Source organism: Sciurus carolinensis, chromosome 2, assembly GCF_902686445.1.
Source record: "Sciurus carolinensis chromosome 2, mSciCar1.2, whole genome shotgun sequence".
Lineage (NCBI taxonomy): Eukaryota > Metazoa > Chordata > Mammalia > Rodentia > Sciuridae > Sciurus > Sciurus carolinensis.
The window spans coordinates 24,158,191-24,182,516 of NC_062214.1; the positions used below are offsets into that span (position 1 = coordinate 24,158,191).

The 24,326-nt window shown below is 62.0% G+C and overlaps 1 protein-coding gene across 1 annotated transcript; it reads right to left on the bottom strand.

Moving 5' to 3' along the window:
- Nucleotides 1–5,874: 5,874 nt before the first annotated feature.
- LOC124976269 (gametogenetin-like) lies at nt 5,875–23,368 on the bottom strand. The gene is made up of 15 exons (XM_047539223.1): nt 23,260–23,368; nt 21,764–21,965; nt 19,920–20,024; nt 18,979–19,108; nt 18,437–18,527; nt 18,282–18,344; nt 17,916–18,001; nt 15,536–15,718; nt 13,427–13,480; nt 12,504–12,656; nt 11,771–11,838; nt 11,602–11,647; nt 9,501–9,564; nt 7,586–8,709; nt 5,875–5,904 (listed from the first exon to the last, which is right to left on the bottom strand). The coding sequence occupies exons 1-15, from the start codon at nt 23,366–23,368 to the stop codon at nt 5,875–5,877; spliced, it is 2,508 nt and encodes an 835-aa protein (XP_047395179.1).
- Nucleotides 23,369–24,326: the final 958 nt, after the last annotated feature.

Genomic DNA, 24,326 nt, shown 5'->3' on the forward strand with positions numbered 1-24,326 from the left:
CCCTCACCCCACCCCCCCAAAAAAGGCTGCTCCCTCCATTAATCTCCTCCTGGTACTCTGGAGCTTTCCTTCTCGGCCCTCATTGGAATTTGTGGTCATGTGTCTTTTGCTAGCTGAGTTGCCTAGTGTCACCTCCCTCACAGTTCCACAAGGGCACAAGTCCTGCTTGCTTTGCTTGCTTCTGTGTCACAGAGTAGGTGCTTGATATATATTTACTGAATGAATGAGAACATTTTTCTTCCTCTAATGATAAAAGCAACCATATTCGTGACCTACAGTTTGGAAAAGATTTAAAAAATAAAATAAAAATCATCTGCAATCCTGTTGTGGAAACGACAAGATGGCACTTAGGAAGGAGGAGAAACCAAACTTTATTTTATACCAGTGGGCCCAGGGGAGGTTAGCACTCCAAAACCCTGAGCCCTGATCCACAGTTTCTCACAATATTTAGAGGTTATTTGACATCATCTTAGACCCATCCTATCATGGGGGCTTTTTCCTCTTAAAAAAAATTCCTAATCTGTGCCACTGAAGTCCTGGGCAGGGTCTCTAACATAAAGCATGCACACAGAATGGACAGGAAGAAACAGCTCTTTCCACAGGCATCTGTTACCTTTCAGGAGGGAGTAGTCAGACACTTAGTGCAGTTATTGACAATGCAAAAGGTAGGGACCCTCCTGGGGAAAGCCTAAGAGACGGGAGGGGAACTGACCCCTTCCTCAGGCACTGGACTCTTACCATAATGTTTCTGTAATCCCATTTCACAACCAGGTCTGATTCTGCCACCACAATCCTCCCACTCAAGCTGTCTGATAATTACAGCCAGCATTTTGAGTGGATGTGTTTTATATATTGAAATCTGGGGTCATATTACAAATAGATTTGTATCCTGATTTTGTGACCATATTTTTATGACATCAAAAGCTTTTTTAAATGCATTATTTTATTTTTTATTTGTTCTAATTAGGTATACATGACAGTAGAATGCCTTTTGACACATCGTACATAAAAGGAGTGAAACTTCTCATTCTTCTTGAACATGATGTGGAGTTACACAGGTTGGGTAATCATATATGCATATAGGGTAATGTCTGATTCACTCTACTGTCCTTCATATGCCTACACCCCCTCCCCTCCTTTTACTCCTGTCTGTCTAATCCAAAGTACCTCTATTCCCCACTCCCCCTCTACCGCCTTATTGTGAATTAGTTTTCGCATAACAGAGAAAACATTCAGCCTGTGTTCTTTGGGAGTGGCTTATTTCACTTAGTGTGATATCTTCCAGTTCCATCCACTTACTGGGAAATGCCATAATTTCATTCATCTTTATGGCTGAGTAATAGTCCATTGTGTACATGTACCACATTTTCTTTATCCACTCATCTGTTGAAGGGCACCTAGGTTGGTTCCATAGTTTAGCTATTGTGAATTGAACTGTTGAAGCATTATTTTAATGACTGTATTTCTCATTAAGAAATCATCATGTAAAGCAAATCTTTTAAGGTTGGACAATTATGTTGTTTCCAGGTTTTCACCATAAAACCAATGCCGTGTCAATAGTCTTGCCCTTCAGTCTTTGCATGTCCAATTTTTTTCTCTAGGAAATTCCCAGAAGCAGGAGCAATGGGTGTAGGTCAGTAGTAGAGCACTTGCTTAGCCCGCCTGAGGCCCTGGGTTCAATTTCCAGTAACACACAAACACACCAAAAAAAAAAAAAAAAAAAAAAAAAAAAAAAGAAAGAAAGAAAGAAAGAAAAAAGTTATTCCTCAAAGTGTGAATTTATCATACGCATTTTAAATAACATGAATAGTTTCAAGATTCTTGGGTTTTGGCTTCCTCGGGTTAACCTTAAGTATTTGGAGGTGCTTTGGCATTGAGCTACATCCCACATCCTCAGTTCTTTTTATTTCTTATTTGGAGACAGGGTCTCCCTAAGTTGCCCAGGCTGTCTTCAAACTTGTGATCCTCCTGCCTCAGCCTCCCAAATAGCTGGGATTACAGGTGTGAGCCCCTGAGCCCAGCGAGTTTTTGGATTTCTTGTGGGAGAAGGTGAGAGTCAGTGAGATGTCTGAATCACCGATTTACTTTGTAAAGAAAAGGGGTTCAGCATAGCAGTTTAAACTGGGTTGCATTTGTTTAAAAACATCACTCATAAGGCTCTTAGTTCTAAGAGAGAAGAATTATTTATCACTGGATTATATGTTTATGCAAATCCGAGACTTTGGTGTCTCAGATGTCGGCAGCGCCTGTGCTGGTGGTGGCGAAGTTCACCCAGGCGGCCCCAGCCCTCTGTGGAGGCCCCAGTGAGACGGCCCTGGAACAGGTGCACAGACCAGCGGCCAACCAAGTGTGAGAAAGAGGTTCCAGACCGGGCGGTGGAGGACTCCACAGAGGGCGGGTTTCCCATTCCTCTTTTTCTTTTTTTAAAAAACACATTATGAAGCTACATTTATTAAAGTAATAGAATATTGGCACTATTAACATGTAAGGCAGCCTAATAGAGTTTCTTAAACTTTTAAGGACATTTAAAAAAGGCACAGAAGCTGGAGTCGTAGCTCAGTGGTGGAGCGCTTGCCTGGCCTGTGTGAGGCAATGGGTTCGATTCTCAGCACCGCATACAAATAAAAGTCCATCGACAACTAAACAAATAAATAAAGCACACTCCCATAAAATCATATCACCTTTTTGCGTTTCATCATGTCATCAAGTAAAGATGCAGTAAAGTGTTTAATGTAAAAATAAAAATATTAACCAGGCACAGCGGCGCACGCCTGTAATCCCAGCACCTCAGGAAGCTGAGGCAGGAGGATTGTAAGTTCAAAGCCAGCCTGGGCAACTTGGGGAGACCCGGTCCCCAGATGAACAATAAAAAGGGCGGGGGTGTGGCTCCGTGGCGGAATGATCCCTGGGTGCAGCCTCTAGTACTGCTGTGAAAAAAGGATCAATACTCCCGCAGTCATTTATGTATTTTGGGGATGGAGTCTTGCTATGTTGCCCAGGCTGGTCTCAGACTTTTGGGGTCAGTTGATCCTCCACCTCTGCCTGAGATCTGGGACCCTGGGTGCGCGCCACCGGGCACATTTCTCGTGTAGTCATTCACGTCTGGATACGGCACAGATTTTTCTAAGTGTAAATTGCATTGTATGCTAGTAACAAGAAAAAGAAAACCCTGAGAATTTAAAATACTTTCAAGTTGTGGTTGACACATAATAATTGCGCGTATTCGTGGGGCGCAGCGAGGTGCTCCAACACACGCACCCAACGTGTGATGGCCAGAGCAGAGTCAGGGGCACGTCTTCACCGCAAACACCGATCATGGCTTCGTGTTGGAACCCGAGAATCTCCCCAGAGAAGGCCACTTCCAAGCTGACCGGAAGGAGGGGAGGCAGGTGGGGGAGGAGGGACAGGGTCGCCTGCGGAGGGGAGGATTTAGGGCCTTGGAGCAGCTCCGGCCCCTGTGGCAGAGCAGAGAGGGTCGGAGGGAGCCGGTGAAGGGCTGGGCCGGGCCAGGCAGGGCCTGCGGACCTTCAGGAAGACCGCGGATGTGGCCAACGGGAGCTCGGGCCGGGAGGTGGCGAGGTTTAGTTCACGTTCTGAAAAGCTCACTCGGCGCCGTGGGGACCTGGTGGGAGCAGAGAGGCCGGGGAGGCTGAGAATCACCCTGTCCAGTGTGACAGGTGGCAGATCTGCAGATCTGAGCGCCTTCGGCAGTAGGACTGGGCCGGCTTGGGGCCTGCAGCTGGCTGGGGAGGGTGCCTCCAGCCGGCGGGCGGAGAACCTCTGTTCTCTGGCGGCGCCCCTCGTCCCTCAGCACCCCATTCGTTAGTTGTTACCGCAGCTGTGGACGCGCCTGTCCCGTGTGCCCCTGGCTCAAGGGTTCTTGCGGCTCAGCCCTGGGCCTCCCGCTTGGCCTCCACTCTGAGAGCGCGGAGGCCCGTGGAAGGGTGTCCTTGGCTGGGGAGGCCTCCCGCCCAGCCCCACCCTGGCCACTGCTCTCCGGTCACCTGCTCTACTTGGTGGTTTGCTTTGTAAGGTTTTATTTGAAGAACTGGATCGTTAGCCTTGAAAAATTTGAGAGCCGCTTCTTCCTTGAGGACCGTCAGGGTGCCGCAGGGGAGGCTCTGGGCCAGAGCGCGTCAGTGGAGAGCTGCTGGGGCGGGGGCACAGGGTGGCCGTCTGCTCCCCACTGCACAGGCCCAAGGTCAGGCCGGCCGGGAGAGGACGTGGGTGGAGAGGGGAGGGCGGGAGCCTGGGGTGGAGTGGGCTGCCAGCCTGGCCAGTGGGCGTCCCCGCGCAGCCTGGCCCCACTCGGGGTTGTCGGGAGGTGGACGGGAAAACAGATGTGTGTGTCTTCAAGCCGTGAAGGGAGATGTCCCTGTGGGAGTCACAGGGGGACGCGGGGCTGGTGGGAGAGGCGCTCATGCCTGGAAAGCCCCCTGTGCAGAGGAGCCCGGGCGGCCCAGCCTCCTCCCAGGCCTGAGGCCCTCCGCCGCCATTACCTGCTCGCGACTGAACCAGGCCAGACAGCGCAGTGGCCGCTGAAACCACGAGTTTTGCAAAAGAGAAAATGTTCGGTATTCTCAGGTGACCAAATACGATGAGCTAGAGACCCAGGTCTCAGATCTGCTCCGGGCATGGGCTCCGCGGGTATTTACGGGAGGCCAGGGTGGCCTGAGGCGTGGGGCAGCGACTGGGGAGGGCGAGGGAGCCGGGCCACACGCGGCGGCCAGACTGCCCGGCTTGCAGGCTTAGGCAGGTCCCCCACCCCGCAGGCAGCCTGGTGTGCCCAGGTGTCACCTGGAGCGAAGCTGATGGGGACACAGGCATTGCTGAGCGAGGTGGCTTTCGTCACCATGCTGAAGGGTCACCAAGAGCAGGCAGGGCCACAGTGTCTCCGGGGGCCTTTGGTTAGCGGGTCCGCCCCGTGCTGGGCGTCCTGCTGAACACGGTGGGGTGGCAGCGGCTCCCGCGGGAGCTGCCTGTGGGCCTGTCCTTTGCGGGCTGCGGTGGGGGCAGGTGAGCAGGGTCACCGCCCGAGGCCTGGGGTGGTGTCTCTGGGACGCTCCCCACAATGGCAGGTGCCAGTCCTGCATCCACCCTGGGCTCCGGGGCCCCCTGTCCATCCAGGGCCCGGGCTCTTGAGACTCACCTCTTTTGCAGAGGAGTCGGGTGTGGACAATGCCTGACCCAGAGCCCCCGGCACGGGGAGGGGTGGAGGGGGCCCATGGCCTGACCCGCTCCCAGGACGGTGCAGGGAGCCTGGGGGAAGGAGATGGACCCCGGGCGCTGACCCCAGGCCCCTGCTCTTCTCCAAGTGAAAAGACTTCCCAGTAAGAACGGTTTTCAGACTCTCACAAGCCTGTTTCCTGAGAGCCCAAGCTGACCACTGACCCCAAACCCCTTCCCATCTCGCCCAGCGAGAGAGACCCCCAATTCCTAAGTGCCCCAGACTGACCAGCTCATCAGTCCGGCCCTCTCGGCGTAACCCAAGGACACATGGACTCCCCCTTGGGCCGGCGGCTCATTCTCTACCAGGAAAGTGGGTCCCTCCCAGGCGTGACTCCATTCCTGAATAAAGCCTTGGCTGACCCGTGAGGTCTGCGTCCGCCGGTCCTGCTGGGCTAACAGAGGAACCTCCCTTTCTTGAAGCGCTAAGAACAGGACTCAGATACCTGCGGGGGCCCCGGGAGACCTGGGGCTGTGGGGTGAGCCTCCCCCTCACCCAACCCCTCGTGAACTCAGAAGCAGACTCCTCCTCAAGCAGGAAGCGTCTTTATTGCAACGGAGAAGTCCACCGTGACGGTAGCCATTCCTGAACTTGCCGTCCTGAGCATGCGCGGTTGAGGGCAGGGACTGGCCCTGGGTCAGAACTGGCTACTCCGGAACGGTCAGCAGCAGATAGTCCTGTGAACACAGGCAGAGTCCTGCTCCCCATCCATCCTTGCTTCCCATAAAGCCCGGAGGCTGCTCCAGAGAGGGACCACATGTGTGTCCCAAGGACACTCCAGGAAGAAAGAGTCAGGGACCGACTGGATGAAGGGGATAGAGCAGAGGGGAAGGAGTCTAGGAATGCTTGTGAGCAAGGAACAGAGCAGAGAGTGGGAGCTCTTCCTGAGATATACTGACTGAATGAGTGAATGGCGATGAATGAATGAATGAGGGGTGGTCAGGCCTGCCATGCGAGGATGCGTAGGTTGTGCACTGCTCAACTCCAGGTGGCACTGGTCATATAAACTACAGTTCCAGTGGTGCACCTGGGAGTTGTGTAACGCGTAACCTGTGTGACAATACAAAGCAACCCAGAAGTGAATCAGGGAGTGAGCCTTGCCTCTCGAGTCTGTGTGAGTCAGTGCTATGGCTGGCTCAGGGTTCTGGCTGGGTCCTGGCTGCTTCTTTTTCTTATTCAGAGCTATTGAGGGACCCCTGCCTGCCCTGGGCAGCAACCTGAGCACCCCCAGCCTGGGTTACCTGAACAGTGTCCTCTGGTCACCATGTCTGGCTGAGTCTCCCCTCCCTGCTGGGCTCAGTCTAAGGGGAGCAGCGCACTCCAGGGGCGGGGCTGGGGAGGCCTCCCCGCCATGGGCGGCTCCTCCCGTCTCCTTCTGCATAGTAACTCTGGTTCTGGTTCTGGTTCTGGTTCTGGTTCTGGAAAGCAGCTTTCTAGTGTCTGCTAGATGGGTCCAGGCTCAGGGGCTGAAGCTCAAACCTTCTAGCTGGGACAGTGGTTCACCTACTGTCAAGTGCTGGCGCAGGACTTGGTAAAATCACAGGTTCCGGCAGCTTCTCATGTTTGTAAAGGAGAGTTCACAGGGAGAACCATCTTCATTTTTTAACTGCCCATTTTACGGACAAGGGCAACAGGCTCAGAGAGGGGCAGCGGCTTGCCTGAGGTCACACAGCCGGGAGATTCTGTCTGATTCTCTCTGCCTTGGGCTCAGGGCTCTGCTGCCACAGATGGGAATCTTGAAGGTGAGACGCCCGGCCTTCCGCCAACCCCTCTTCTCAGGTTTGCCCACAGTGGGAAGGGAGGGCGGCCGGGGAGGGGGCAGACCTAAGAGCCCGTTGGCAGCACCTCCCGTGGCTCCTTCTCTGGCTTCCCTGCCCTTCAGTGTCCACACACCGACCCTCCTGGCAGTCAGTGACCGGGCTGGCTGGGCCCCACCCTTCGGCCCTTCCTAGGCAGCAGGCGTGGACCAGCGGCCCTGTCTGAGGACACCCGAGTTCCAGGGCGTGGGTGCTCCGGGTTAAGCTAAGGCTCCGGAGTCAGACGAACGAACCCCTGGACTCCAGCTCTGCCGTGCTGGGCCGGTTTTCTCATTTCTCTGCCTCTCTGAGCCTTTCGTTCCCTGGGTTGTGACCGTGACTTTATGGAGCTGAGCGTGCAGGCCGTGTGTGTGGAGGGCGTTGCGGCTCTGCAGCCCTGTGGTCTGGCCCCCCAGGGGTCCCCCAGGCCCGGAGCCTCGGTCTCCTCATCGGTAAGTGGGGCCGGCGCCCAGGCAGCGGTGAGGAGGCGGCTGCGGAGAGGGCGGCTGGGCCCACGCAGCGCGTCCTCCTGAGGGGCTTCTGGCCCCACCTCTGCACCCACCTGGGACAGGTCCCCGCGGGCCTGGTCGAAGGAGATGCCGCTGATGCTGGGCAGCGGGAGGCCGTGTCCTCTGAGCTGCTCTGCAAGGGGCAGCGGAGGGGTGCGTGGGGCAGGCGGAGGGGTGCGTGGGGCAGCGGAGGGGTGCGTGGGGCAGCGGAGGGGTGCGTGGGGCAGGCGGAGGGGTGCGTGGGGCAGCGGAGGGGTGCGTGGGGCAGGCGGAGGGGTGCGTGGGGCGGCGGAGGGGTGCGTGGGGCAGGCGGAGGGGTGCGTGGGGCAGGCGGAGGCCCGGCCTCCCCATCTCCACCCGTCAGGCGGCCCGAGCAGCCCGGCCGGCCAGTCCCGGGTGCGGCTCTGCCCGGGGCCGAGGCCCGGCCGAGGGACGGTCAGGAACTGGGACCGCGATCTCCTGGCGTGTCCTCCCCGCGGTGCGGGTGGAGGGCCCTGGGCGCGCTGGGCGGGCGCTGCCCCTGGAGCCGCACCGCGTCCAGGCGTCTCTCCAGCCTCTACGGACGGGGATGGCCGAAAACGCTGCTCCCCAAAGGCCAGGAGCGGCAGGCGGCCAGCCCCAGACAGGGATCCGACGCCGCCCAGAGCGCGGAGGGCAGGCGGCCCCGGGCGGGCTTCGGTTCGCGAGCAGCCCGCACGCGGGACTTCAGTCTCCGCCATGGCGGTTTGGCCAGTCCATCGAGCTCGAGGCCCCGCTGGCCCCGCTGCCGCTCTCCAGCCCACCCGGCCCAGGGGAGGCGCGTGTGCCGCTGGCCGACTGTCCTCACCAGGCGGCGGGGTGGGAGGCAGCGGAGGCCGCCGTGGCCTCCCTCTGCCCTCAGACCTTGCCGAGGCCCCGCCGCTCCGCCCTGGGCGCTGCTTGCGGTCAGCCCTCCAGACGTCCCCGGGGCTCTGGCCCTGCCCTGCCCGGCGGGCACGCTTCAGAGAAGCTCTCGCGGGCTCACCCCGTTCCCTGCACCCTCTGGCTGCCTCCCTGGGCTTCCCTGGCTGCCCTCCGCGGCCCCCAGGCGGCCCCTTCTCAGATACAGGTGTCATCGCTCGGGCCAGAGCCTTCCCTGGCCACCAGGTCTCAGTCTGGCAGGCACTGGCGCCTCCACCTGCTCCTTTACTCTGCAGTCCTAAGATCGGAGCATAAGGAGCCCGGCTGGGGAAGCAAGAAACCAGGGTTCTGGGCTCAACTCTGTTAGAGACTTGCTGTGTGACCGTGGGTCAGTCACTCAACCTCTCTGGGCCAGGTGGGGGTGGTTCCATCTTCCAGATGGAGAGCCGGAGCCAGGAGGTGAGTAGATTCGTACTGTTTATCCTACAAGTGTTTCCTGAGTGCCCGCTGGGCGTGAGGCACTGGGCAGGTGCTGGGAGGCAGGGAGAGACCCTGGGGTCTCTGTCCTCGGACGGGGCGCAGACTCTGCGATGGCCATGACACTCCCCAGGGGGTCGGGGCTGGGGGCCGGTTCTCTCCTGCAGAACTGACCCCCAGCTGTGCTGCGCTGTCCGGGCTCGCTGCCCAGCCCGCCAGTCCTCCCAGGGTCTGCTTCCGAGGGACCCCCGAGGGACCCCCGAGGGAGACCGGCCGCTTTGGGGAAGGCTGAGTTTGTTGCCAACAGCTAGCGAGGGCGGGATCTCGCGCACCTTGGCGGTCAAAGTCGCTGCCCTGCGGACGGTCCTGGGCCAAGACTGGGCCGCCCTCTCCCCGGGGCCCCCGGCACCATGCAGGCCCTGCGTCCCCACCTCACGGTGCCCGGTCCACTCCCGGCTTCCCTCGCGCCAGCCGCCCGCACCGGGGTCAGCATTCCTGCCCTGCCTCCTCTGCCGTCCCTGGGACGTCTCAGCCCAGTGGGGAGAGGGCGGCAGGCGGCAGGCGGCAGCCCACGCGGACCCCCGGGCCTGAGTGATGCGAGGTGGGACTTACCGTTGTGATGGGGCAGGAGCCTCCTCTGCAGAAGCCGGGAGAGAAGAGCCTTCAGCCACTCCTCCTGCAGCAGAGCAGGGAGGACAGGAAGGTGGCCTCCAGGACCGTCCCCTTGGCCGGGCTGGCAGATTCTGCCCACAGGGATGTCCCCAGGGGCGGAAATGGGGACACCGCACTTGAAGGACCTTGGAGCCAGTTGGCCCGGTCAGCAAAGGGACGGGGGAACGCAGAAGGGCCCCAGAAAGGGACACCCTCACCCCGCGGCCTCTCTGGGGAGGGAGAGACCGACTGGCCTGAGGGAGCCCAGGGCCAGAGCTTCCCCGGTGCCCACGTGGGTCAATCTCAGGGAGCTCCCTAGGGCTGGGAGGTGCCAGGGACGTGGCACACTGGGCTGGCAGCCACCAGCGCAGGGAGTGCGCTGAGGGGTCTTGGTGAGGATGGTCCCACCCATGCGGACAGGTTGGGAAAAGTCTCCCTTTCTTCCTGTCTGTGGGGCGGCAGCCGTAGGGTGTGCACATCTGTGCCGTCTCTGACGTGGGTGGCTTGCACAGTGCACGCCGTTTCTAACTGTGCATGGCAGCCCGGTCTGATGACTGCCCCAGGTGACGTCACAGAAGTCCCTGACCTGAGCAAATGATCCTTGGGGCCTTCGACCCTGGGATTCTATGAAGGTAAGGATGGACGGAGGAGGGCCTGAGGTGACCCGAGTGGTAACGTTTTGTCCTGATGGATGGGGCAGTGGCTCTGGCCTGGCATGCCTAAGACAGACTGGAATTGAGGACAACCTCCTGAGAACTTTTTTCTGATTCCCACGTGTCCTCAGACTGAAATCAAAGAGGGAAGGACTGTCCCCGCTGGCCTGGGGGCCGCGAAGCAGGCCGAGGACGGAGTGCGGCCCAGGCTGACTAACCCTACCCCGTCACCTGGCCTCCCTCTGCTAAGGGAAGTGCTTCGTGGGCCCGGCAGGGCTGCTGCGCACCCGGTTGACAGACTCATCGGATCCCTTCCTCCTCCGTCTGTGTGCGTTTCCCATGCAGGCGGGAGGCGGGCAGGGTCCCCGCCATGGCCCCGTTGGGCGCCGTGTTTCCGGGAGTGGGTTCTCCCTGCCTGTCTGCGGGGCTCCCCCTCGGGGACCAGCGGGAGGCTCCGTCCCGTGGACACCAGGCGGGGGCAGGCGGGCCGCTGGGTGGGGAGTCCTGGAAGAGGCTGGCGCCTGCCTCCCAGCCTCGTGAGCCCGGGCTCAGGCGGGTCCTGTGCGGGGCAGGAGGGGCCCGGGAAGACCTGGCACCGGTCAGGACCCGCTTGCTGTCCTACTATGCTCCGTGGAGAGCCCGTCAGCGCTGCCTTCAGACACACTGGGGACCTGACTGCTGCCCTCTGGGGCCACCGCCTCCTCAGGGCCTCTGCAGCCCTGGGCTGCCACTCCTGCCGGCCTCCACCTGGCCTCCAGTCTGAGCCTCCTCTGTGAGGACCCTCCCTCCCACAGCCCCAGCTCCCTCAGAGGACAGGCCACCCTGCCGTGAGCCTGGCCAGCCCCTCTCTGACCTCCTTCACTGGCCCTGCTTCAGCCATGTCCGTCAGGCACCGCCGGCCCGGGCCTGGGTCCACCTCTTCCCAACAGCCCCGTCTCCCCGCTTGTCCTCTGGGTCTTTGCCAAGAGCTCAGCCTCTCAACAAGGCCCATATCGGGATGACCGCCGGCCCGCACGCCTGACCCCTGTTCCCTCTCACTGTCCCCGGTCGCCTGTAGCCTGAGAGGTGCTGTAAGACCCGCCCCAGGGGGGCTGCTGCGTCCGAGGTCCAGGGCGGCCTCACCCGCCACGGCGGGGGGCGGGGGGACCTGCGCGGTGTTCCCGGCACATCCCTGGGACCAGGCCCAGCACACAGTAGGTGCTCAGTTAAGCGTAAGGAAGGATGACACGGCACGTTGAAGCCTGGAGGCTTCTCCCCGCCACCCAGGGGCACGGGGTCCCCGAGGGAGGAGATGGGGACGGCCGGTGACGCGGCTTTCCACCCGGCCGCCTCGGTGGCGGGGACCTGGGGTCTGTCCTGCTGGTGGACCCTCCAGACCACAGGGAGGCCCAGGCTAGGGGAGGACTCACCTGCTCCTTGAGAACAGTGGGCTGAGGGCCCAGGGTGACCTCGGCCCTACCAGGGAGGAGACGGGCGCTCAGGCCGGGGCCGGCCCGGCGCTGGCCTCCCTCCTCCCCCACCCGCTGTCAGCTGTCTTTTTTTTTTTTTTCTAGAACATTCCAAACCAAAACACATTACCTGCTGGGAAGAAGCTGGAGTTTTAATTCCTGATTTCTCCAGGAAAATGCAGCCTTCGAAAGGAGTTTCTTTGAGGAGTCGGGATGAGGGGGAACAGAGGTGGGATTCAGGTTCCAGTCAGGGACCCCTGTGCCCTCCGCCTGGGCCCCTCTCCTGCCGGCCGCCTGGGCCTGGCCCGGGCGAGGCTGGGGCGGCCGCGGGTGCGGAGGGCTGGCGGAGGGAGCCTCCGTGAGGACGGGGAGCCGGGGAGGTGGCCCCTCCACGGTGCTCGTTTCACAGATGGGGCTTTTGCCAGAGGTGACTGGTTCCTTGGCCAGGGAATTGTGCCAACGGGATCCAGGGACGCACTGGGCGCTGCCCGGCTGGGTCAGGTGGGGCGACCCCGGCGTCCCTCACCGAGGCGCCTTCCCAATGTCCAGGTCGGTCAGTGGGAGGCAGTGGTCTCGGGGTCGGGTGGAGGGAGGGAACCTGCCCTCTGGGGGGAGCGGCGGGCGGCGCCTTGGGCTGCCCTGAGCCCTGGACCTGCCCCGGGGCCTCTAGAGCATCCATGCCGGGCGGCGTCCAGAGCCCTCGGCCATGCAGCGAGCGCAGAGCGCGGGCTCGGAGGCGCCACGGAGGAGGCCGTGGGCAGGCGAGCGCTGGCCCAGGACGCGGTGCTCAGATCTGCCGAGGCTCCGCCACCTGCCTCCGTCGGCCCAGGACCCCGGAGCAGCCGCCCTCAAGCCTCACTCACCCAGGAGACGGAGGCCAGGGCCGTGCTGCTGGGCCCCCGCAGCACCAGGGAGCCCCGCTGGACGGCCGCGGCTGTGTGGCCATCCAGGCGGATGGTGGGAGGATCCGGAGTGCTGATGGTCAGTCCCACGCTCCCTCTGGACCGGTTAGAAGCCTGAAGGAAGGTAGAGCAGGGACGCTGGAGCCACGGCCAGCCACGGCTCCCGGGCCCTCAGTGCGGAGGACGGGGACGGGACACCTGAGGAGCAGGGCCTCTGGGCTTCCAGCCTGGCTCTGCAGCGACTTGCTGTGTGACCTCGGGAGGACCCTCGTCCCCCCCGAGCTCCTCGGAGGTGGGTTACGTCCTCCTAGTGCTGGGCACACGGGAAAGGTGAGAGCATAAGCTTTGGGCACCAGAGACCCAGTCCCACCTTGCAAGCTGTGTGACCTGAGGCGAGTTTCTTGATCTCTCTGTGCTTTAGTTTTCACACTCATGAAATAGGGATGGTCCTTGCACCTACCCCATAAAGCTGCGGAGGGATTTGCGAGCTTGCTTAGTTAGCTTCCCGAAGTGCTTCGGGAAGATCCCAGCTCGGGGGCTCTCGTCAGCTCCTGTGGTCATTGTCATTGTCACTGCCGTTCCGTGCCAGTAACAAAAGCCTTTGGGAGGGCACTGAGCTTGGGTTTGGGGGCCGGAGACCTGGCTCTGCCGTCCACTTGGCCATGCGAGGTGACGGGGCTTCCCCAGTCGAGCCTCGGGGGGACCTGACCAGCGGAGGGCTGCACCCACCCGCTGCCCAGCAGGCGGGCTCCTGCAGCTCAGGGTGTCCACCCGGTTCAGCCTCAGGCAGGGCGGGGGCAGGGGCAGGGGTCTCTGGAGTCCCCAGAGGGAAGCCCTGGCCACCTGGCCCGGCCCAGCCCGACCCGGGTCTGCAGTGCGCCTACCGTGGGCCGGGCCTCCAGCTCCCCCAGCGACAGCAGCAGGACGAGGTCAGCAGCCTGCAAGAGGGACAGCGAACGCGTGGGCGCCCTGCAGGCCCCCGAGGCACCTGCGCGGCCTCGCCCCTCGGCAGGCTCTGCCTGGGAAGGGAGGCTTTTCACTGTCTCCATGATTTTTCTCTCAACATTTACTGTGAAAATTTCTACCCACGGCAGAAGTGAAAGGGTTTTATATAGAACATTTGTGTGTCCAGCCCTAGATCCTGTTAATCTCCCTACTGCTTTGTCACATACGGGCATGAACAAATGGGAACACGCTAACCCCGTGGGAACACGCTAACTCCATGGGAACACGCTAACCCCATGGGTACACGCTAACTCCATGGGAACAGGTGAACCACATGGAAACCTTCCAACCACATGGGATCATGCTAGCCACAAGAAACATGTGACCCACATAAGAATCCACCAACCCCATGGGAACACTCTAACCCTGTGGGAACACGCTAACCCCATGGGAACATGCTAACCCTATGGGAACAGGTGAACCACATGGAAACCTTCCAACCACATGGGAACATGCTAGCCACATGGAAACCTTCTCGCTCCAGGGGAACATGCTAACCACATGGGAACTTTCTAATCACGTGAGAACATGCTAATCACGAGAACACAGCTGCATGGGAACATGCTGGCCACAGGCCCCCGCCTTTCTGTTCCTCTCAATGTCAGTACCTGGAGGACAACTCCGTTCCCGTAAAGAGCCGCGTGTCGTATCAGTCTACCTGCTTTAGTTTACCCGCCCCCTCATGATGGACATCCAGGTTAACTTTTCACCCTATAAACAAGTGCAGCTTCCAAGAGTGCCCTGTCTGTGGACATGGAATCACAGGTTCTCGACCGGCTGTCTCAGAGCTGCCTCCTCTGTGGGCTGGAGGGACCAGCGGTGGGAGGCAGGGGGCCTGGCTCTAGTCCTGATGCAAACTGCTGGGTGACCTTGGACAAATCACTTGCCCTATCTGGGCCTTGGTTTGTATAAAGTATCTTAAATAAACTATTGTTCATAAACTTTGTATAAACTATTTTAAATAGGCTTTTTTTTTTGCATGAACCAGTTTCTCGGTGCGATATTTTCTACTCTGTGTATATGACTTTATACACGTGTACGCGTATACAAAGTTAGAGTGTGACCAGTGTTCTGATGGGAACAGAAGAGGTCAAGAAGGCTCTCTTGGGGCTGGGGTTGTGGCTCAGTGGTAGAGCACTTGTCTAGCATGTGTGAGGCACTGGGTTGGATCCTCAGCACCACATATAAATAAAGGCATTATGTCCATCTACAACTAAATATTTAAAAAAAAAAGAGGGTGCTCTTTGAGGAAGTGACATTTGAACTGAGACCAATGGTGGAGAGAAGAGTGTTGCAGGCGGAGACCAGTCTGTGCAAAGGCCCTGAGGCGGGAGTGCAGAGGGATGAGAAGATGGGGCTAGAGAGAGGCGGGGTCAGATCCCACAGCACCCTGGCGCTGCAGGAAGGAGACTTCTATTCTGGGTGATGAGTTGCTGCTGGAGTTCTCAAGCAGCGGTTCGTCAGTATTTCTTGGTCACTTGTTCCCTTCCACCCCAGGACGGCTTTTCGTGTGGACCTCTGAGGTGCGCTTCCTTGCACCGTCCAGGCCACTTCTCAGAGGCATCGTCACACACTGCGTTGTCCGGGGTGGCCCTTTGGCTGTCACCAGTGACTTACTACCCCAGGGCCCTGCTTATTTAAATAAAATGAATTGTTTTGCGTGTCAGACTGTTTTGTGGATCAGTTTTCTAGTCTCCCTGAGCTCACAGGGCAGGGACTGTGTGCAGGGACCCAGAACACAGTAGGTCTTCAACGAACATTCGCGACATGAATGAACGCGCCGGAGGAGCGACAGGGGGTGGAGCAGAGGCCGCCTAGGCCAGGGGCCGCTACCCGCCAGCTCCCAGGGCGAGAGAGGCGCAGCCAGGCGGGGTCCAGGGCGGTGGGGACTCACGCGGGAAACCCTGAAACACACTTTGCCACCTGGGCCTTGGTTTCTTCATGTGACAAATGCAGCCACGACCGTCCCTGCCCCCCCCAGCACTCACCGCGGGGTCCTGGGGGGCCACGTGAACTTCCTGGCTCACGTAGAGGCAGGACAGGATGTCATTGTAGAGTTCCAGCCAAAAGACCAGGTCTGCCACGCTGCCGGGGGCTAATCTCGGGAGGGGTTCCGGGGGCAGGTACTCAGGCCTTGGGGTCCTCTGGCCTGGGCCACAGGGGGTCACAAGCTTCGGGAAACGAAGGAAGAAGAAACTGAACGGAACCACCGCGGCCAACAGCAGCTCCAAGGCCATGCGGGGCTCGCCCGTGCCCAGGATGCCCATGCCCAGAATGCCCATGCCCAGGATGGCCGTGCCCAGGATGGCCGTGCCCAGGATGCCCATGCCCAGGATGCCCACGTCCAGGATGCCCATGCCCAGGATGGCCGTGCCCAGGATGCCCGTGCCCAGGATGCCCATGCCCAGGATGCCCACGTCCAGGATGGCCGTGCCCAGGATGCCCATGTCCAGGATGCCCACGTCCAGGATGCCCATGTCCAGGATGCCCATGTCCAGGATGGCCGTGCCCAGGATGACCGTGCCCAGGATGACCGTGCCCAGGATGCCCGTGCCCAGGATGCCCATGCCCAGGATGCCCACGCCCAGGATGCCCGTGCCCAGGATGCCCACGCCCAGGATGCCCACGCCCAGGATGCCCATGCCCAGAATGCCCATGCCCAGGATGCCCATGCCCAGGATGGCCATGTCCAGGATGCCCGTGCCCAGGATGCCCGTGCCCAGGATGCCCACGCCCAGGATGCCCACGCCCAGGATGGCCGTGCCCAGGATGCCCGTGCCCAGGATGCCCATGCCCAGGATGCCCACGCCCAGGATGCCCATGCCCAGGATGCCCATGCCCAGGATGCCCGTGCCCAGGATGGCCGTGCCCAGGATGACCGTGCCCAGGATGCCCGTGCCCAGGATGCCCATGCCCAGAATGCCCATGCCCAGGATGGCCGTGCCCAGGATGCCCGTGCCCAGGATGCCCACGCCCAGGATGGCCGTCCCCAGGATGACCGTGCCCAGGATGCCCGTGCCCAGGATGCCCGTGCCCAGGATGCCCACGCCCAGGATGGCCGTGCCCAGGATGCCCACGCCCAGGATGCCCGTGCCCAGGATGCCCGTGCCCAGGATGCCCGTGTCCAGGATGCCCACGTCCAGGATGGCCGTGCCCAGGATGGCCGTGCCCAGGATGCCCGTGCCCAGGATGCCCGTGTCCAGGATGCCCACGTCCAGGATGGCCGTGCCCAGGATGGCCGTGCCCAGGATGCCCATGCCCAGGATGCCCATGCCCAGGATGGCCATGTCCAGGATGCCCGTGCCCAGGATGGCCGTGCCCAGGATGCCCATGCCCAGGATGGCCATGTCCAGGATGCCCATGTCCAGGATGCCCGTGCCCAGGATGCCCGTGTCCAGGATGCCCACGTCCAGGATGGCCGTGCCCAGGATGGCCGTGCCCAGGATGCCCATGCCCAGGATGCCCATGCCCAGGATGCCCATGCCCAGGATGGCCATGTCCAGGATGCCCGTGCCCAGGATGGCCGTGCCCAGGATGCCCACGTCCAGGATGGCCGTGCCCAGGATGGCCGTGCCCAGGATGCCCACGTCCAGGATGCCCGTGCCCAGGATGGCCGTGCCCAGGATGCCCATGCCCAGGATGCCCACGTCCAGGATGCCCGTGCCCAGGATGCCCACGCCCAGGATGCCCATGTCCAGGATGGCCGTGCCCAGGATGCCCATGTCCAGGATGCCCATGTCCAGGATGCCCGTGCCCAGGATGCCCATGTCCAGGATGCCCGTGCCCAGGATGCCCATGTCCAGGATGCCCATGTCCAGGATGGCCGTGCCCAGGATGCCCATGTCCAGGATGGCCGTGCCCAGGATGCCCATGTCCAGGATGGCTCACAACCCCACAGGGAGAAGCTCTGGTTGACCCTGGAGGCTGGGGCTCTGGGCGGCGCTGCCTCAGGTCTGCCCGTGGTGGAGGTGGAGCTGGGCTTTGAGCCCAGGCTGCTTGCCGCGTCCCCTGCTCGTCCACTGTGTTCCCTGCACCTTTGTCTGAAGTGCCCCCTTTGGACCCAGGCAAATCCCCACGTCCCCCCGCCCCCACTCCCAGGAGCAGCGGGGAAGCTGGCAGACACCACCAGTCGCGTCCCTGCCCGGGTCTCCGCCTCCCGGGCTGGAGGGACCTGAGCGGAATCCCTGGCTGGCCGCTGGCCAGGCGGCCCTGGGCCTTGCTGTTCTGGGGTGGAGCCTCCTGCTCTGCCTGCCGTCCCTGCACCTGCTCCTCTCTTCCCTCCAGAGAAGTCCCACCTCCTCCACCGGCTGCACCTTCCCCGGACCCGCGTCCATCCCCAGAGGGCCTGCCCAGCCCAGGTGGGTCCACCTGGACTCTCATCAGGATGGCATCCTCCGTGAACTCGGTGGTGGTGACGTAGTACTGGAAGTCGTCTGGGCCCGAGGTGGACGGGGCTGGAGAGGAAACGAGGGCTGAGGGGCGTGGGGAGGGAGGGTCGCCCCCCGCGGGAAGTGCTGTCCTTGGACGTCTTGTAACCAAGGACATCAGTGAGTGGCAGCTTCCCGCGGCGGCTGGGCTGTTCGGGTGAGCCAGCAGCCTGTGGCGGGCGTTCAGACAGGGACCAGGCTCGGAGGGCCGAGGACCATCCAGGTCACGCGTGCCGTCGCCCCTCCCCCACTGGAAGGTGGGCTGCCTTGTGGTCCCAGGCCCAGAGCCCCAGCGGCAGGGACCTACGGAGGACGGAGTCCAGCAGGCCTTCCAGCAGGGAGCTGAGCAGGGCCGAGGCCGGGGGCACACCTGGGGAGACCGGGTCCTCCTTAGCACCAGGTCAAGGCAGAAGGCCCTCCTGGTGTCTGGGGGTCACCCTCCCCCAGGCAGGGGCCGGCCACTCACTATCTGCTGCAGGAGGAAGGGCAAGGAGTGGTCCAGGACCCCGGCCACCAACTCCAGAGGTCTGTTCGCCAGGAGGGAGTCTGTCCTAGGGGAAGGGGCCGCGGTGGGGGCTTAGGTCAGAGAGGGCGGCCCAGCCGGGGCCAGGAGACCCCCTGGCCTGGCGGCCTGCCCCTCTCCTGTGTCCCCCCCCCCACGTCTGTTCTTTCCCCACTTCCTGCTTCTCTTCATCACTCTCTCTGATAAGGTCCTTGGCGACTCAAGCCGGAGACCGGCTGGCAGCAGAGCCCCTGGAAGGCTGCCTGGAGGAGGTTCTGCCCTGGGTAACTCACTGCGGGCGTCTAAGCCACGGCATCCAAGGCGGAGGCAGCGGATACGGGCAGGCGGCCTGCGCAGCCGGGGGGCTTGGGGTTGACCCTGTCCCCGGTGCCCTGGCCACTCTGGACAACTAGGCAGAGGCGGCAGTCCCCGCCCCGCGTCTCTGAGAAGGGCCGGCTGGGGAAGGTTGGCAGCGGCTGCGCCGTGGGGGGAGCACTCCCTGCTCCAGGATCCGTAGGCCCAGGCTCCCTGGCGGGGTGTGGCACTCCTCTACGGCCACCCCGGTGGAGTTCCCCGTCTGCTCCAGCCGCACTCCGACGCGAATGTTCTTGATGACTCTGAGCCACAGGACCCTGGAGGGACGGCACGTCGCACAGGCTCTCAGCCGGAGCCCACGGTGAGGACGGCAGTCACAGCTGGTCCGGGAGCACTCACAGCGGGAACTGGGAGAGCTCGTCAGAACAGGCCCACCCCTGACCGAGGCACTGAGGCTGCGCCCCCAGGGCGAACCAGCCCGGGGGCCCAGGGTGACCTTGGGCTGGGCCTCAGCTCCCCAGCTCGCTCCCGCCCCCACCAGGACGGTGGTCAAGCTGCACGCTTACTGCGCCTTCCCAACAAGGGCGGAGGGAGCTATGTTACAAGAAAAATGGGAGTGGACATGTCCCTGGAGGGCACTTGTGAGTTTTTCGCTTCGGGGGCAAACGGCGGTCCACAGCGCTGCTTCTGCTGGCATTTGTGAGTCTTGCAGATGAACGCGCAGTACACTCGGTGCAGTACCCATTTCACAGAGGAGGAAACCCAGGCCAGGGAGCAGGCGTGCCTGCTTCAATTGCTGCGCCCAGGAGTGCCAGACGCCAAGGCGAGCTCGTATTGGACCCTCCGCAGGCCAACCGACTAGTGCCCGAACTGCCCACGTACTCAGAGGGGACGTCCGTGCCCCCGGCAGGGACTCAGGAGGATAGATGACTTGTGGGGCATCCAGGAAGTCCCTTTCCCGCTCTGTGCTTCAGTTTCCCATCAGCTCTGAAGCAGGCACGGACAGTGGGATTATCCCTCACGGTCCTGGAGGTGACACATGGCCCGTGGCTTTTGTCGGCCAGCGCGGCAGCCTCTTGTGTCACGGCCGTGGAAGTTTGGTGATGAGAAAGCGCCACGTGTACTTACCCCTGGAGCGAGAGGTACAGCTTGCAGCGCAACGTGACCTGCAGGAGGCTGTCGCTCAGGATCTGCAGGGAGACCTCGGGTCCCTTGGCATCTTCTATGACCAACCTGGGAGAGGAATGGGGTGCAGGTGTGACTTGGCCAGACCTCTGTGGCTCTGGGGCGTGTATCTGAAGTGGCGGGGGAGGGGCAGACCCCAGGAGACGTGGAGGCGACTTGGGACGAGCCCTCCGTGACCCGGGTCTGGCTATGGAACACTAAGCTCCAATTCCAGCCTCCGAGCCCTGAAGACTGGACAAGTCTCCGGTCTGGGCCTCAGTGTCCACTTCTGTAAAATGGGGAGGACACAGTGGAGGAGCCGCCTGTGCACTGTTAACCTGTCTGAACCCAGATCAGGCCTCTGGGGCTGGGGACGTGGCTCAGTGGGGTTCGGTCCCAGCCTCGCTAAAACAAGACGGACAGAAACCCCCAACCACAAAGCAGAAAGAGAGACAGGATCACAAACGCAGGCTCTGTTGGAGCGGAGATGGCCGGAGGCGGCCAGGGGCTGGCCATCCCGAGCGCATCCACCGCCCTCGGGTCCCTCTGCGGCTCAGTCCCAGCCTCGCCGTGTGTGGTTTGGGGCGCTACCTCCGAGCCGGCGGCCCCCGCGCCCCTGGAGTAGCGAGGTCAAGCCCGAGGACACCTGGCCTCCAGCACGGAGCTTTCAGGTGGGGGGTTAGGAAGCCCTGGACCCTGCGCGGCTTTCCCGCGGCTCTGCCAGGCCACGCCCTGGGCGGGGTGGACGGGAGAGGCCCAGGGTGGCCGGTGGCCGATCGGGGCCTTGGGCAGGCGGGGGCCACGTGGGGCCACACGGCCTCCCGCTCACCAGGGCCCTGCCTGGCCTTTCGCCTCATTTCACCACCAGCAAACGTCCCCTGGCGTCCCGCTGTCCTAGGCTGTGGCCTGCTCTCCGAGGCGTGGCTGCCGCCCGGCAGGAGCTGCCCACCCCAGGTGCCCCGAGGGCGCCCGCTTCTCTGACTCACTGGTTTTCAGAGCCAAGCCAGGGACATAAGCAGGTGGGGGCAGCGGGACTGACGGGGCTGGGACCTGGACACCAAGGACGGTCACGCGGGCGGCCAGGTGCGGCCAGAGTTCCGCTCTGGAGAGGATCCGTGTCAGGAGCTGATTATGTTCCCGGCTCCCAAACGGACACCTGGGGTCCTAATCCCCAGCGCCTCAGAATGAGGCCTGACTTGGACCCAAGGTCATTGCAGATGCGACTGGTCATCCGAGGCTGCCCTGGAGCGGCAGGGTGGGCGCCCGAGCCGGGTGGGCGCCTCCTGGACGCGGAGCAGGCGGGCGCTCGTGAGACCGCCCTGGGGCCCAAGGCAGGATGGGGTGAAGCTCCTACGCCCAGCACAGGGCTCGCGGGTGGCGGGAGCTGGGAGCCCGGCGGGCAGCCTGGGCCGCGGCGCTGGGGCAGCCCTAGAAGCTGACAGCCGGGAAACCCAGATTTGGAGAAAAATCCTCTCGTTTGTGTTTCTTTCCCGTTTGTGGTTCTGGGTCTGAACCAGGGCCGGGTGCCCGCTGGACACTCGGCTGCTGAGCCACGCTGGCCCAGGAGCCTCTTGATTTTTAAAGGTGGTCAATGTATTTAAGTCGTTTTTAAAAACACCAGGCGTTTTGTGTGAGCGGAGGGCAGCCCGGCTGAGAGCCCGGCCCCTTCTTGCCTCTTCCTAGGAGGGTTCCGGTGGCTTGGGGGACAAGGACACACTCACTTTGTGCTCCAGGCTGTAGGAGCAGCAGACCCCCCCAGCCCCGCCCTGACCTGGGCGAAGGCCAGAGGCGGGCTTGGCGCCACTCACCGGCCCGCCTGCAGCGGGAGGCTCTTCCCCGAGAGCAGGTCCCCGGCCAGCGACAGGGCCAGCCCACCGCTCTTCTTGGACAGGCCTTTGCTGACAAAGGGCAGGTGGTCCAGGACAGCCACCCCTTCACCGGGGGCCGCCGTCACCGGCATCCTGACTACGCGGCTCAGGATCTGGTGCTCTGCAAACAGGCCTGAGATGTCTGCAGAGAGAGCCCCCCGCGTGGGTCACCCCATTCCCGCAACAGGGCCCCCGCCAGTGCCCTCAGCCAGCTGTCGGTCAGTTGGCGACAGGTGCTCGTTGATTATTATTATTTTTTCTAGGAGTTGGGGTCTCACTCTGTCACCCGGCTGGTCTTGAATGCCTGGACCCCAGGGATCCTCCTGCCTCTGCCTCCCGAGTAGCCGGGACCCCGTGGCCAGGGGCTGGCAGGTACTTATTAAGCACTCCTTCTCAGCAGGGGACAGGAGTCCACGGCTCCTACCCACGGAGTCGACCTGCTAGTCAGGGAGACGGTAACCCGGTGCTCAGAGCAGGAAGCAGAGTCATTTTTGGAAGCAATGAAATGCTACACACGAAAATGGAGCCGAGGAAGCAGGGCCAGGGTGAGGGCCAGGGTGAGGGCCTGTTTGGGACAGGGTGATTAGCAGGGCCTCTCTGAGGAGGAGACCTTCAAACCCAGGCCTGAAGGAGGCGAGGAAGCCCCTGTGGACCGTCTGGGGAAGAGCGATGGAGGCAGAGGAACGGTGTGTGCAAAGGCCCTGAGGTGGGGATGAGCCTGCGGGCGTGTGGAGCAGAAGGAGGGTGAGGCGGGAGCCTGGGCTACGGCTCACAGCCCCCAGGGAGGGGGACGACAGGCGCAGTGTCAGGCTTGGGTAGGACACAGTGGAGGCGCCACCAAAGGGCTGTGGGCGCCCAAGGGAGGGAGAGTCCTGCCTGGGAAAATTGGAGGGATTTCCAGGGAGGTGCAGTTAGCTCTGCCTCCTGGGATGAGCGGCCTTCCCCACGGAGAGGAGGAGGCGGCCTAAGGGCTGGAGTCAGAAGGGAAGGCGCCGTGGGGTGGTCGTGGAGGAGGTGGGAGGTGCAGGGTGAGGAACACCCCAGAAGCCAGGCGCGGGGGCCACGCCTGTGATCCCAGAGCCTCGGGAGGCTGAGGCAGGAGGATGGAGAGTTCAAAGCCAGCCTCAGCAACTTAGCGAGGCCCTAAGCAACTCAGTGAGACCCTGTCTCTAAATAAAATATAAAATAGGGCTGGGGAGGTGGCTCAGAGGTCGAGTGCCCCTGAGTTCAATCCCTGGTACAACCCCCACCCCACCAAAAACAGTGCTCCCAAGGGCACTGGGGAGCCATGCCAGCGTTAGAGCAGGTGAGGGGCAAGGTCGGCCCGGGTGAAGGCAGGTGAATTCCGGGGCTGGTGGGGGGAGCCTCGGGCGGGGAGGTGGTCCCCTCGCCTGGCCTGCCGCCTTCCCGCCTCCCGCAGTCGCCCTCACATTAACCTGTTTGCAGCTGATTCTTGGAGACCCGCAGGAAGAGCGGCCCGTGGACCTTCCCCTGGGCATGGGGCAGCAGTGCCCAGCACAGCAGTGGCCCCCAGAGCGGCAGCATCCTCCTGTTCGGGATCTGTGGACGCAAAGGGTGAGAACGTAGGGGTCCTGGCCGGCGCGGGCAGCCCGTGCCCCAGCTCTGCCTCCCACCGCCGTCCCAGCCCTGATCGCCTGCGGCCACCGCAGCTTCTCGCCTGGAGGCCTGGAGGCCTGGAGGGCCTCTCCCCTCCCGCGGGCTGGCTTCAAAGTCCGGCTCTGCCACTCCCAGTCCCTTTGGCCTGCCTAGGGACCTTGACTCCTCCCTGCCTCACTTTCTCATCTGAGAAATGGGGACCATGACGGGTTGTGACGAACACACTTGACGACACCACAGCTGCAGTGGGCGCCGCAGCTGCCATCGTGGCCGCCGTGAGTGCCCAGCGCTCCCTGCGAGGCTGGACGCTTCTGGAGATGCCGCGTGGCTGATGGCCGGGCACGAGCGGGGCCCGAAGCCGCCATCCCTGCCCAGTGTTGGGGACCAATTCAGCATTTGTGCCAGCGTCCCCAGCAGAACCCCAGCCCGCCCAAGTGGCCCAAAGGAGCAGCCGGGCCCCCGGGGCTGCGGGCAGGCGGTGAACGGGCCGGGCGAGCGGGGCCCTGGGAGGATCTTCAGACGTCCAGTGTGCTGCTCCGCGATGGCTCAGGGACGCAGGGCCGGGCCGGAGCTCGGCGGCCGAGCTCTGCTGAGTGTGAGTGCCGCCCTGGGTTCTGTCTCCAGCACCCACGCAAACAAAGCCCGAACCCCCAAAACGGTGGGGGTTTTGTTTCTGGGGTGATTGTGTGTGTGTGTGTGTGTGTGTGTGTGTGTGTTGCTGTGGATCAAACCCAGCGTCTTGCACAGGCTAGGCAAGCACCCTACCCCTGAGCTACCGTTACACCAGCAGCCCTTCATAACATTTTATTTTGAGACAGGTCCTCTCTAAGTTGCTGAGGCTGACCTCGAACTTGCAATCCTCCTGCCTCAGCCTCCCGAGTTGCTG

What these genes read in the sequence shown, in the direction of transcription:
- LOC124976269 (XM_047539223.1), bottom strand. Translation starts at nt 23,368, where the DNA reads ATGCTGCCGCTCTGGGGGCCACTGCTGTGCTGGGCACTGCTGCCCCAT. An exon ending in AGCTGGAGGCCCGGCCCACG is followed by an intron (nt 12,657 to 13,426) that starts GTAGGCGCACTG and finishes ACCTTCCTTCAG; the next exon opens with GCTTCTAACCGGTCCAGAGG. An exon ending in CCACTGTTCTCAAGGAGCAG is followed by an intron (nt 9,565 to 11,601) that starts GTGAGTCCTCCC and finishes GCTCTGCTGCAG; the next exon opens with GAGGAGTGGCTGAAGGCTCT.